We start from the raw sequence: 14,850 nt of genomic DNA, 5'->3' as shown, positions 1-14,850 counted from the left end.
GAGACTCCCTAAACTCCCTAAAAGGGAGTTTTACTGATTGACTGGGCCTCTCACTGCAGCAGAAACAGGACTGCACGGCTGGTCTCACTCGAATAATAAACTTTCTTTTCTGTAGTGCCTTTAAAAGTGGCTTCTCAAAGCACTTTACCGTAAGGAAAAAAAATCACACAAAGAGAGGAGGTAGCAGAATTACATCATTTAAATAAGAACGTGGAATACAGTAGAAAAGCAAAGGGTAGACACAGAAGCAGTGAAATGAAAGCCCTTCTAATTAAGAAGGCTTTGTGTCTGGATTCGAAGGAGCTCAGGGTAGGTGACTCTCTGATGTCTATAGGGATTGAATTCCAGACCTTTAGGGTGCAGCAGGAGACGTTCTGTCACCCATAGAGTGTAGATGGGCTTTGAGGACAGACAGGAGAACTAAGTCAAAGAACAAAGATTGTGAGCTGGGGAGTAGGACAACAGTAACTCAGACAGGTACTGAGGTGCCAAGCCAAGTAGAGATTTGTTTTTTTCTTCATCAACTATGAGGGATTACTTCATAAACGTGTATGGAGATCTTGATAAAATATTAATTTTCACAGATTAGTTGGGGGACTCATTAGGGGACCTGTAGACAAATCAGGAGAAGCAACTTACAGAGCAGGGGCTTGAGACTCACATTGGATGTACAAACTGGCCATGTAATCCCTCCAAGACCAGAGAGGGAAACTATCAGGATCCCATTTTGCTTTGAGACCTATATACCGAAAAAATTAATCCAGCTTTAACATTTATTCAAGCTCCAGGCTAACTTCCAGATCAATTGTTGGAATTTCAAGATGATAAAGAAACTTTGTCAGAAGTGTGCAGCTTTTTATGAAAGAAGGCCAACTCTAGATGTTAAACCAAAATCGACTACTAATGACTTCTTGGTCGTTAAGGATCCCAGGGGATTCTTTGAGATGAAAGCACCATGTAATTGCAAGGATTATTATTAATTCATTCATTTATTTATTTATTTATTCCTCTCTGATGGAGGAACTGCAAGCCTCCCAGATGAGTGGTGCACAAGATTCATGTAACTGTCTTTCATCTTAGCTGACGAGAGAGAAGTCCAATCAAATTAACTTCTCCACTGCACTTGCCACACTGAAGCAAATCAGAGAGCTGCACAGACTTCAAACCAAAGAGCACAGACCAAATACGACATCAACATGGGGTCCAGATATATTCAGACGGAAACATTGTCGTTCTTCAGTTTTGGATTACAAATTCTTGATGCGGAAGCATTACATAATTCCATATGACAGGAATCCTCACGTCACAAGACTCCAGTCTTTTGGGGTCTCCCAGGCTGAAGTCAGAGTTCGCCGATCCCTGGCATGTTACTAGAGCACATGGGATAAATACAGGGGGGTGGGACAAAATAATAGCAACACAGAGCAATACATGAATATTTATTCATTAATAAAGGACTTGTCCTTCAAGAACAGCTTCAGTCCATCTTGGAATTCTGTTAAACAAGTTTTGGCCTGTTTCTATGGGATATGGAACCATTCTTCAAGAAGGAAAGTCTTTGAGAGATGAGGAAGGGAGAAATGTACTCTGCACTCTGCCTTCCAGATCTTCCCATAAAGGTTCAAGGACATCTAGTGATTTGGGGAGGCAGTGGGGGGCATTTGGCTTCATCCTGATGCTCAGAAAACGACTCCTAAATCCATCTGTGTATGTAAGGGGGGGTTCGCATCTTGGAATAGGGGAACATCTTGAGCAAACAATGTTGGCATCATAGTATGCATCTGGTCACCTAGAGTAAAATGGCTTTGTGTTCCTTGGACATAATTCTACCATGAAGAGTAATGATCGGACCCAGCGTCTCCCCATGAGACGGCTTCCCAGACCTACCCAGACCCAGACCACAGTAGATTCACCACCATGTTTAACAGACCATGTGGGCTGAAGGCTTCCTTTAGCTTTCTGCAAACATAAACCCATCCAGATGTAGGAAAAAGAGCAAAAGACAACTCATTCACTTCTGTGGTCATTTCTGAGGCTGTTATTTGGTGGTTCCTGTTAAGTATCTACCTTGTGACCAGGCCCTCTTTCCTTATGCTGTTTCCCATTGTTTGGAATCTGTTGTCATGGTTTTCCACACTCTTCCTCTGGACACGTTAAGTAATTTTTGCACCTGCACCAACTATCTGGTAACTCGTGTTGCTTTAGAAACTCACACAATAAAGTGCTGATTTCAAGATTTCTTTTACAGCAGTAGTGTTGAAATTAATATAAACCACATGTAAAAAATGTTTTGATTGTGATTTAGTTACTTCAAGCTACAAGTCCTGTTTTGTTAAGTGTTTCCATGATTTTGTCCTCCCACTGCAAGTCAGGTTCCATGATCATGAAGCGCCTTGTAAGTTACTACAGCAGTTTTAACATCTGTGTGAGCTCTCCCAGGTAACCAGGGTCATGGGTATTGAACTGGTGGGGTAGGTACAGACACAGCATTTTGAATAAGCTGAGGTCTCTTCTGATTTACCAGATTAAAAAACAGCAACCAAGCAATTTCAAAAATCAAGTTCTAAACGTGTGTATCAGCATCTCTATATACCACAGGGCACAGACCTCGAATTCAACCCAGGCTGATTGCTGAGATGGTGGAATGTAGTTTCAGCAACACAATTTAAATAAAGCTCAAAAGTCTTAAAGTTTAAAATAAAAAACAAATTCAGAAAGACTTTATTCACTGCATGTGATACTGTACTTGCATCAAACAAAATGCAAGGGGTGGAGCAGTGGCTCTGTGGCTCAGGATCTGCGCCTGTGGCTGGAAGGTTGCCGGTTTGTATTCCGCGGCCGACAGAGCAATCCTACTCCGTTGGGCCCCTGAGCAAGGCCCTTAACCCCAACTGCTCCAGGGGTGCTGTATAAATGGCTGACCCTGTGCTCTGATCCCCAGCTTCTCTCCCTGCCTGTGTGTCTCATGGAGAGAAAGCTGGGGTATGTGAAAAGACAGGAAATTGTATATGGCTTATACAGTGATCTTTAAAAATCTGCATGTTGAGGGTGTGGAAAGTGCATTCTTCATACCATTCTGCTGGGTGGAGTGGAGGGGATTCAGATCCGCAATGAGTCCATTAGTGCCTGTTGGTTGGACCCATGCTATTGGATGGTACAAGCAGAAAAGGTCAGACATTCAGGAAATGACATAGTGAGAAGACAGAGGTGCTGTCAGAGCTCTTGGACACCAGGAAAGCGGAGATGGAATTAGTGGAAACTATGAGGGAGTGCATTTAAAACCGGGAGTATGGAACAAGCTACCCTGCTTGATACTTTGGCTTCTTTCAAGAAACAGCCGGATGAGAAGCTCAGATCAATTAACTAATAACTACCAAACAGGCATGAAGGGGGAATGACCTTCTCTCTGTTGGAGCCATTGTTGTGTTTATTGATTCTTCTTTCTAGGATGACAAAATCTGCTTTCCTTCCAATTGCGGTGGGATTATTCTTGGAAAAGTACTAATGTTTCTCACTCCTCTCCATTCCTGCAGAGTCTCCATGTAGAAGGTGACGCATTTCCCTGCTCCCACTGCCCCACCACTCCAGGACTGGTCTGTCCCCGTGGCGACCATGACATCACAATACCTCCTCCCCCCACTTCCGCAGCAGCATCAACAAAGGACAATGTGGAGGAGTGGCCCCCGCTGTGGCCACGCCCCTCCCAGGCCCCGCCTGGTCTGGGTGCTGTGGGCGTGGCTCTGCTCGGGGGCCTGGGCACATCAGGGCACTCAGCCTCACTCTATCAAGATCGAGGGGGACATCACTCTGGGGGGGCTGTTCCCGGTACATTCCCGGGGCCCAGCTGGTGTCCCATGTGGGGAGATCAAGAAGGAGAAGGGGATCCATCGCATGGAAGCCATGCTTTATGCCCTGGACCAAATCAACAGCGACCCAGACCTGCTGCCCAACATTACCCTGGGCGCACGCATCCTGGACACGTGCTCCCGCGACACCTACGCCCTGGAGCAGTCGCTGACCTTCGTCCAGGCGCTGATCCAGAAGGACATTTCGGACGTGCGCTGCTCCAACGGCGAGCCGCCCATCATCCGCAAGCCCGAGAGGGTCGTGGGCGTCATCGGGGCGTCGGCCAGCTCCGTCTCCATCATGGTGGCCAACGTGCTCCGGCTCTTCGAGGTACCGTTGTCGTAAAGCGCGCTCACCCCCGGCATCCCCCAGGGAGCTGCGGGAGAGAAATGACAAAACAGACAGCTGAGTCCACAGGGCTTTCGCCTTCTAATTACAGTCCTGTCATACGAACGCACGTTCAAAAACATGCCGATTCACATTTAGAGAATCTACAGAGGTTGCTGCTGAGTCACTGATTTACAGTATCCATCGAGAAGCTGCAGTTCTGAATTAAGAACACAAGTGGTTATTCGCTGTGTCCTTTTGTCTGCCTATTGACGGGATGTGAATATTAATTAGCTCTGGCGGTTTCTCAGCCCTGAACGTTAGGTAGACCTGCCTAGGCCAGGGGAGCCCCACTACGCTTCTCAAGCGCTGCTGTCCAGCGGGGTGTATGCTGGTCTGTTTGAATCTGCAGCGTCTCGAGAACAAGGCAAAGCCTCAGCTCCTCCAATTAAGCAAATAAAGAGTCCAGTCCCGAAATTCAGGGCTCGGGAGTGAAGAACTCCAGAACCTTTCTGGACTCCAGGACTGGATTTGTCCCCCCCCTAGTCTTAACTGACTTCTAATCCCACTTACGTTACACCCCTGTCGATGTGTTTGCACTGTGATAAGGAGAGGAAATGTCCAAAGTTCAGCTCCCACCTGCTTGTGGAAACGCTCAACGTCTGTGCACGTCCGTTCCGGTGCTTTCGAAATTCATGATGTTCAATTGACATTTGCAAAAAATTCAAGTGTAGCAGACACGGTGCTTAAAAGTCCTTTCTGTCTGATTTGTAACTCTTATTAATCGATTGATGATCATTAGGTTTTTGGTTGGTTAAATGAAGTGGGCTGTAGCACTGTAGAGGCGGACATCTCTATTCTTTGCCACAGCTCTGTCGTCGCTGTCAAGTTAATTTCGGGTTTCTTCAGCATCCCTGGAAGACACAGCTAACGAGAGAGATTCTAATGCTCAAATGGAACGAGAAACCTCATAGAAATGCAGTATGCAGTCACTTGTTCCAATTAAAATCCTCCCCCTCATTTTCCTAATGCTGTATGCTTTCACAAGGCAAAATCAAAGAATTGAATCATCGTTTTGCAGGTTTATTTGAAGAACAAAGCTGTGATTATATGCATAAGACAGAAATTATGCAAAGCCAGGGGTCTGTGATGTTTTATGATTCTTGGCCAGGGATTCACAAGAAGCTGATTTGGTAAACACAATAAAAATTGTTGCACATTATGAGTGAGCTGAGGGAATAAATGTATGCCACAGGGTATAATATGCATGACATAGATGTCCTTATGTGACCTTTCATAACTTAACTTTATTTACAAAGAAGCATGCAGTCCGTGTTTGAGTGGCAGAGACGAACACAAGCAGGGTGTTACAAGTCTTCAAGGAAAACAGAATAAAAGGCCTTTGTGCCAGCAGGGTTCTGAAGGTGAATAGACAAGATGAAGGATTGCAGCAGAACCTGAAAGTGCACAAGGTAATTGCTGCAAAAGTCCCAAAGAGAAAACTTGGACTGTGGCGACTTTAGAGTTCTCTTTCAGGTACTAGCATCACATGAAAAATCAAGCCCTGCAGGGCTGGAGGGGGTTTCTTCCCTCTTTCGGTGGAAAGCATCACATTATTTATTCAGATTCCTCACAGTCAGGCGCTGAGACAAGCTCGTCCCACAGAGAGAGACCTGCTCTGCGATTCAGATGTTCTGTCAGGGGAAATGCGGAGTGGAGTGTGGAATCCCTGGAACTAATTCTCAGATTAACACCCACCAGTAAACCTGTAACGGGCTTTCTGTGTGCCGAGCCCTGAAAGGGAAATCAAATGTGAAACAAAACTTAAAATCCCATCCCACACAGCACAGACAAAACCTGAAAAAATAACTTCTTTAAAAGCACTCGAGTGTTTATCCTAGCAACGTCAGAAGCCCAGGGCCACGACAAGAGGGATTCTAGTTGTACAAGGCCCAGCCACCAGCTCTTGACACAGGCGATCTGCCAGACACTTTCCCGCGTGTCGTTCCGAGAGCCAGTCCAGTAAAACTGTGCAAACAAATGTCTGGACTGGAGGACACTGCAGACACAGCCTGCAGCTGCACTGAACTGCAAGAGAGAATCAACCTGGCTTTCTTATTGGCCTGCTCAGTTCTTACGCTTCCTCGGGTATATATACATGCTAAGTGTATATACAGTATGCATATTCTTTCTGCTCTGTGTCATCCCTTCTTGATTCAGTCCCTCTGCTACACAGCAGTCCTGCAACCCCACTGAACACACAGATCAGTGAAGGAAGGATTTGTGTCCTGTCTGTCAGCAGTCAGTGTGCTTGCAGTGTGGTCTGTCTGTGAGAGTTGTGTGCTGTGTGTGTGAGAGTGTGGTCAGTCGGTGAGAGTTGTGTGCTGTGAGTGTGAGAGTTTGGTCAGTCTGCTTGCTGTGAGAGTTGTGTGTTGTGTGTGCTTGCAGTGGGGTCAGTCTGTGAGAGTTGTGTGCTGTGAGTGTGAGAGTGTGATTAGTCTGTGTGAGTTGTGTGCTGTGTGTTTGTGAGAGTGTGGTCAGTGTGCTTGCTGTGAGAGTTGAGTGCTGTGTGTGTGAGAGTGTGGTCAGTGTGTTTGCTGTGAGAGATGAGAGCTGTGTGTGTGTGAGAGTGTGGTCAGTGTGTTTGCTGTGAGTGTTGTGTGCTCTGTGTGTGAGAGTGTGGTCAGTGTGTTTGCTGTGAGAGTTGTGTGCTGTGTGTGTGACCCAGGAGCTACTCAGTGGGATTGTAGTTGACAGGTTAGGAGCCGTCAGTAACCACAGCAATGAAAGCATCCTTCCCCCACACACTGCACTGCTCTACGCTGCTCTGCAGAGCAAACCAGAATAGAGTTTTAAAGAAATTCCTCCAATAAGCATTGCTGTACAAGCGCAGTAGATTTTGGTTTAGTTAAAGCACCGCTGTTGTGCCACAAGCAGTATCTGTATGAAGCTGGCAGATCAAACGAGCCAAAAGCTTCAGTTCTGCTGATTACTTTGAAAGCACGACCCTTGGCTGGGAGCCGATACTGAAAACACTACAGCCGCTGCTGGTCAGAGCTGGATAGGACTGGCAGGTGCAATAGTGTTTCCATTGGATCTCACCACGGGATTTGCCCCATTTAAGACTGTAGCAGCAATGAACTTGACACTGCAGTGGGGTGGTGAGTGAGAGGAGTTATAAAGTCTCCTCTGTGGTTGCTGTGGTTTTTATAGTTCTGGTCTGATTCTAATTTCAGATTCAGCCCCTCTCTGGACTGGTTTCTACCGAAAAAGTCTTGTCCATTCTGTAGTCATCGCAAGCCAGGTCTGACATTGTGAGAAACACACACAACGTGACAGGTTGTCTTCTAGCAGTAGGCAATACCAGGAGTCCTGCCAGCACACTGCCAGACCCAGGACAAAACCAGCTCCAGCAGCGACTATCGTGAGGAAATTGTTCCTGACAAGTCTGCCTAATGCATTTGCTTAATTGTTTTTTATTATCACTGAACTGCACACGGCACAGTGACTGAGTGTGACGATTAGTTAACGAGGTCCATTCTGAGCACAAACTGGATGACAGCGCTTGTGAATGAAGGAGGGGGGAAACTGAAATGCAGAAACAGCAGCTATTGAATGGACTAATTGGATTAAAACTGCTTGTCTCTCGCCTGTACTGAACGATCATATTGTAGGACCAATGTTATTTAGTTTTATACAGAACAAGCAGGCTCATTGCAAGTGTTTAAAGACCAAGGTAAAGTAAAATAAAACCCCCTAATCATTTCTTTCAAAGGGAATAAATTGAACCTGTACAAAAATAGTTTAATACTTAACTACCAGTTGAATGATGTTCATATTTTGAATGTCAATTTATTTTTTCACACCAAAAACATCAGGTTCCTCAACAGTGGTTTCAAAGCATAAAAGCTTTGAAAAGTTCATATTAAAATTACACAAATTGAGAAAGATTCAACACCTGATTGTTACGGAATATTAATGAGGACCCTATGCAGAATAATCAGGACGAACTTCAGAGGCGTAATCAATTAAACAGTCCGAGGTCCGAAAGCCGAAGTGATACAAACCTGTACGAAAGTACAAAATCAGAAGCGGAGCCGGAAGCCGAGAGTCTAAACCAGAACAATAGTCAAAGTACCAAAACAAAACCAGGAGACGTAGTCGGAGAACAAACCAGGGTCAGGAAGCCAAAAACCAAGACGTAACTAACCGCAGGAAGACGGGGTAGCTCTAACCAGGAAACCCTCATACTGATCACCGGGGAGAGTGTGGAGCAGCATTAGATAGGCTGGGGTAAAAGGCTAATTGGGAACCGTGCTGGAATGCCAGGTGGAATGCCGAGTCCTCCGGGGGCGTGGCGTGACACTGATGAAATCAACACAGGATAAAATGATACACAGACGTAAATCTGATTCACCACAGCAAGTACAAAAGTAGATTCACTTGCGCTGCAAACGAGACACGACTGTTTAAATATGTTGCATGATTTTATATACCGTGCTTAATTACAATATATAGCATCTATAACTTCTCAATGAAAATATCAGACTTGTACTCCTCATCTTGGGTTCAAAACCTGAACCCTAAATAGCCCTAATAAAGAGTGCCATTTGAACTCTTTAATTGCAATCTGTTCCTAAACCCGTAGGAGGTCAGCTTTTAACTATTGTGTTTCACAAGTCATTTAACACCTCAAGCTTTGGAGAGGAAAAGGCAGGTTTTGCAAAAATTCCAGCATCTTGTTGGTTCAGTTAGGTTTGTTTAAGCCTGATTGGTCCTTACCAATGAAGGCCTCCTAATAATCCTGATCTCTACACTGGCTTCATCACTCTGTTCTCCTCTCCACTGAGAGCATGTGGAAACTAAATAAATATATATATATTTCTCTTCTCGTTACCTGAGCTGGTTCTCACTAGATGCCCTAGTCTGGCATAGGTTAGGGTATTCTGTGGAATGAGTGAGCCTGTCTTCACAGTCTCGGATTAATACCCATCTCCCATCTGAGCAAACAGCCCCAGGCCATTGTTTTCATGTGGCGATCCTTTGAATTCAGCTCAATTCCAGCACAGCATCACAGTGACACAGGGAGATGTCACACAGGAAGGGAAACAGAGACCTGACAGGCCTCCGTCTGAGCCTGATGCTCCCCCCCAGCCACCACTACACAAATAAGGAAATTTCTCAATCAACTGCACTTTGTCACGATAGTTTGGATAGTTTGTGCTGACTGGGGATTCACTGGGGTACAAGTGTCCATGGCCCTGTTTTGGTTTTCTATCCTAGTTTTCATTTCTAATTTGCCAAGTGATATTGGATTGCACACCTGTCCGATCAGCATTTTTCGGATCATTGTCCCGACTCCTCTGTCCGGGTGGGGGGGGGTGAGGGAAGGGAAGACCTGCTCCTCTGGACCCGCCTGCCCACAGAGGCGAAGCGACTTCTGCAGCGACTCACAGCAGGGTCTGCACTGATTGGAGGAGAGGTGCGTCCCGCGCTGACATCAGCGCTAGCCTGCAGGAAGTCGCTGTTTCACTGCTCACAGCCCCGCCCCCGGCACACCTGGGGAAATCCAGGACTTGGCCATTTCGCGTGAGATGCCACACTGTCGGCAGAGAAGAATCTTCTTTGTCTGAATTCTAACGTCACGCCCGGGAGCTGAAAAGCTATCCTCTGTAGCAGATTCCCACCAGCACTAGGTAAAGAAGGATTTTAAAAGGATTGGTGCTCTGTGCCGATATTTGTACCCCAGTTTCTGTCAGACAATAGACAGCTGTAATAGTCTGAAATCCATTCAAGAGACGCAGGACTGGAAAGGAATGTTTTTAGTACAGTTTGGCAAAGAAATCGTCTGGAGTTCGTACATGGTAACATGGCAGCAACGTGGGGAAAAATTCTGTAGCATGGAAATGATGCTTCAAAAAGCCATCCTGCTGTAATATCAGGGTTTAGTACAGGCTTGGCCCCGTCTGCAGAGGCACAGGAGCAGTCCGTCACGCTGGGGAGGGAGGGGGAGACGACAAGCCATTACAGTGATTAGAGGTCTGGATTTGGCAGGTTTTAGACGGATGACTGTGACGACCTCACTCCAGGAGTGGGGCCTTTTCAGCCACCTGGTGTCTCCAGGTATCATCACCCACACCAGCCAGGACACTCTCATGAGTGGGCTCTGACAGGTGGGGTGGAGCCCATTGCTGTGCCTCTGCCCTGCTCAGCGGCAGCAGGACTGAACCTCGGGGAGGCTTTTTTGATTGCTGTTTCACCAAACTAGACGCCACAGCGAACATGCACACACGTGTTTGATCAACGGCCTTCCGGCCCAGGAAGTACGCCACACAGTCGGAGAGACCCGGCTGTGACCTCTGTGGAGGAAGCCCTCTTTTAAAAAGGCCAGGATCCAGCAGCTCAGACTTTCAGCACAGCCGAGGAAGGGGTTAAAGCCACCCTAGATGTGAATATGTGAGCCCTGTATTGCTGGAGGTATTAAATATATTGTATGGCTTACAGCTGAGAAACAGCAACCCTCTCTCGCTCTCTTTACTTCTCTACTTAACTTAATTTGACTAAAACCCCTCTAATCCACATGGATAATCTGTCAAATGGTTCTCTCCCTCTCTCCTTCCTTCCCCCCTCGTCTCTCTCCTGTCTATCTCCCTCGTTTCTCCCCAGAACAACCCCCCCCCCGATCTCCTCCCCCTGCCCAGCGGGTGAGGGGGATGAGATAGAGCGGTCTGGTCCTATCCCAGTCGGCTTCAGTCCCTGTGGGACTCACCAGCTCCACCCGTCTCACGGCACCAGTCCCCTGGTTCTCAAGAGGACTGGCATCCAGGGGCTGCTGTGGCCAAGGACACTGAGGGGTGTTCAGGAATGGGGATGGCAGTCTGGGGAACATGATGGGAGTCTAGGAATGCTGATGGGAGTTTAGGGGAGGTAATGGGACCCTAGGAATGGTGATGGGAGTTTAGGGGAGGTAATGGGACCCTAGGAATGGTGATGGGATCTAGGGCATGTGATGGGAGTCTAGGGAAGGTAGTGGGAGTCTAGGAATAGTGATGGAAGTCTATCTCATACTCAATGTACTCACAACTCATAACATCTCTCTTCTTTCTTAGTTGATTTTGTGTTCTTTCCTTCTCTATGTCTCTCTGCCTCGATGCCCCTCTGTTCTCTGTCTCTGCTGGCCCCCCTTCTCTGCCTCTTCTAATGTCTCCTCTCTTTCTGTGCTTTGTACTCTGCTCTCTCTCTCTCTGCGGCTCCTTATCTCCCTTCTCATTCCTCTTCAGCTCCAGCTGTGCGCTTGGCTGCTCCCTCTCTGTTGTGTGTCAGGTCTGATGATGTCAGACGAGTCCCTCTTCCGATCGGCCACTCAACCTAGCGGAGAAGTCAAGAGACCGACTCTTAAAGAGCAAGGAGTCTGAGCGGCACAGCTTCAAACAACATCATGTGCTGCTCAGCTTGCTGTTTCCAAAACACACTTGCCTTTTCATTCCCTTTCAGTGCTTTACTTACAAAAGCAGGTGTCTGAGCTTGCAAGCTCTGTGCAATCACTTCTAAAATGTCACCTTTCCATTGACTCCGCAAGTAATGTCTCAGAACCCTGTGTGCTGTATAGTGTGTCTCAGGAATTTGGACCCATAGAGAACTTAAACTATATCCACTTTATTCATTATTATTCAGACTGGTTGCCATTAACATCCATTTGCATGTTAATTCCTGTACGAATGTGTTCTTCAATGTAATTAAAAGGGAAGCACTGTTCTGATAACATGCATTGTTTTCCTTGAGTGCCGCAACACTGTTTGGGCTGTTAATCACAGATTCCAGCTGGTTTCCATGGGGAAAAGCCTGGGATCTGGACCACTGTGAGGTCATTCTGCCCTGCCTGCCTCAAAGGTGCTTCATCCAGTCCGTTTCAGACAGTAGAGGCGTTTCTCTGGCATCCGTATAACACCAACCTGCCCAGCCTCTGACCGTAAGCCTACTCTTACCAAAGTGCTTCATGTCAAAGGTCCTGGAAGCACATGGTAGGGCTTGTTCCACTCATCCTCCGCTAGATATCTGGGACGAGGGTGAAATCACATAAGGTGTGGCCCTGTCTTGCACCCTGTGCTTCTGGGACAGGCTCCTGGTTGTCGCAGCTCTTACCAGGAATATGCATCTTCCTCCTGCCATGAGAATGGGATGGATAGGTGAGATGGGGTGCTGTTAGTACAAACAAGCAATTGGTCTTTATCAGCATCGGGTGGATCAAAATCCCGAGGATCTGGTAGACCTCCGCCGGAATCGCCAGGGATTCCCGGTGTTCTCCCTTCAGCCCGTGTTTCCTGTTCTGTCCTGGGTCTGTGGCAGATCCCCCAGATCAGCTACGCCTCCACGGCCCCGGAGCTGAGCGACAACAACCGCTACGACTTCTTCTCCCGCGTGGTGCCGCCGGACTCCTACCAGGCCCAGGCCATGGTGGACATCGTCAAGGCGATGGGCTGGAACTACGTCTCCACGCTGGCCTCCGAGGGCAACTACGGCGAAAGTGGGGTGGAGGCCTTCATGCAGATCTCCCGCGAGGCAGGTAGCGTAGCTCAGGGGTACCCAGGCTGTCTCAGCTTTACCACTGACCCCACACTGACTGTGTCCCCAACTTTACCACTGACCCAACCCTACTGTATCCCCAACTTTAACACTGACCCAACCCTACTGTATCCCCAACTTTACCACTGACCCAACCCTACTGTATCCCCAACTTTACCACTGACCCAACCCTAACTGTGTCCCCAACTTTACCACTGACCCAACCCTAAATGTGTCCCCAACTTTACTCCAGCCTGCATTGACCCACCTTCCCACTTGACCCCAACTCTCTCGCTGTCTCTTCTTCCCAGCACTGGCGGCTGGTTGTTTGTCTCTCCTGAGTGTTTTGTTTTGTACGAATATGCGTCAAGGCTAATGACTGCAGATGTGAAGAGGAAGTAAACACAGTAGCTGTATTTCTTAAAGCTTTCACTGCATCCTCTCCCGTCCCACGTCCAGGGTGACTCATTTTCAGGTCAGTTTATGGAAGTGGATAGACTGCAGATGTAATCAGAGCCAGAGAATAATGAAAAGTGACTGTCGAGCAATGAGTGTATCTAGACCAGCATCTGAGAGGTTTTTGAGTGAAGGTTCCACAGCTTTTCCCTGGCAGGACAGTAACAGGTCAGGACGTCCATCTCTTCTCCCCCCTTTTAACAAAGAAATGTCTCCTTCTTCCTGGTGACCAACCATTAACATCTCCGGGTGCATCCATTCCAGGTGACATCTCCAGGTGGAGCCAATAACACCTGTGGTTTATCTGCAATCGCTTTTTGGATTGTTTCACCTGAGAATGTGGTGCTGACTGATCATCACTCTGTCCAGAGAGGATGCACCTTGAGAATTTAAAAGTCAAGCAGTGACTGAACTCTTAGTCCGGTAGGAGAATTATATGTTCCGAGAGGCTGAACAGACTCTTTCTCCCACTCCTGCACAGGCAGCTATAGAGAACCTATTTCGGCAAATGTTTAGAATGATCTTTTATTGTATTATGGCTGCATATGAGGAACCATGCAGTAGATCCCCTTGATTCTATACATTCAGTATGTCAGAGATGTGTCACATAGTGTATCACTGCCTTGTAACACAGGCTGCAAATCCCTGCAAATGCATTTGGTAAGACCCCATTCATGGGCGACCCAACCATTGTGAGCCACCGGCGAATGGGTGCATACAGAACCTTTGTCTACTCTGCACACAATTCTATTCCTGCAGCAATACCTCCAATTGTCTTGGAAGTCAGAAGAAACGTCAGCATTGAATGAAGCAAAGCTATTTTAGAGTATTCTACTGTAATCCCAACAATGGGATTTTGCTCCTTCTGGGGCATCTGTTGTTTATGCTTCAGTGGATATCTACTGCGCTCTTCCTAGAGGGACAATCTTGCAGTGCCTTTTTATACGACATGTTGCTCCTTTGAGGCACAAGCAGTCATTATTCAAGGAGGGGTAATGGAATCAGCTTAGGAAACTGAGAATAATGCAAGAGGAGAACCGGGCCTCTGTGTTGTTTCACCACAGGGCAGAATTTCTTCTGTATCAGAACACGTGGAGCATCTGTCGCTTCACTGGAGAACACAAAGCTAGAATGGCCCATTTCGGATCCCCTCTTCCTCCAGTAAAAGAGCTGATCAAATCCACAAAATTATTTTTCCATCACGCATGTCGTCCGCATTTATTTGTGCTCCCTGTCCCGCTGTGCGGCTGTCCCATCCCCCAAGGAGGCACTTGGCAGCAGGGAAAGAGGCTGTAGCATCGAAATGACGTCACCCAGTGTGCAGATCTACTTTCTTAGGGCTGTCCTGCACTGTACTGTGGTCCAGACCGAGAAGAGTGGGACTAACGTGGAGTTCTCTATTGTGACAAGAAAGCAAGACGCACGCTTTTAAGCCCACTATAATCGATTTGACTCTCAGCATTTTGACTCAGAAGAGCCTTCATCAGAACATGCAAACTCTCCAGCCCCTTAAATCACTAAAGAGTCTTATGAGGTGTCTTGGCATGTTCCCAGCCCAGTGAGAAGCCTAACAGAGATGCCAGAGCTGTCTCTCGTCAAAAGGAGGGCGCAGAGCCGGAGCATGCCCCATTCCCTGTCCCTCTGCAGGACAGCGGGAAC

The 14,850-nt window shown here is 47.3% G+C and overlaps 1 protein-coding gene across 2 annotated transcripts in view; it reads left to right on the top strand.

Annotated features, from left to right (window-relative positions):
* grm6a (glutamate receptor, metabotropic 6a) overlaps nucleotides 1-14,850 on the top strand; it is a 64,440-nt gene that overhangs the window by 14,976 nt on the left and 34,614 nt on the right. For both annotated transcript variants that reach the window (XM_015341279.2, XM_015341272.2), the window contains exons 2-3: nucleotides 3,534-4,176; nucleotides 12,520-12,736. In XM_015341279.2, the coding sequence (XP_015196765.1) occupies nucleotides 3,613-4,176; nucleotides 12,520-12,736 (781 nt within the window). In that variant the 5' untranslated portion in view covers nucleotides 3,534-3,612. The remainder of the gene's footprint in view (nucleotides 1-3,533; nucleotides 4,177-12,519; nucleotides 12,737-14,850) is intronic.

The sequence above is a fragment of the Lepisosteus oculatus genome, chromosome 2 (assembly GCF_040954835.1).
Source record: "Lepisosteus oculatus isolate fLepOcu1 chromosome 2, fLepOcu1.hap2, whole genome shotgun sequence".
Lineage (NCBI taxonomy): Eukaryota > Metazoa > Chordata > Actinopteri > Semionotiformes > Lepisosteidae > Lepisosteus > Lepisosteus oculatus.
The sequence above is the reverse complement of the archived record's forward strand: the minus strand, read 5'-3'. Positions and strand labels throughout refer to the sequence as shown.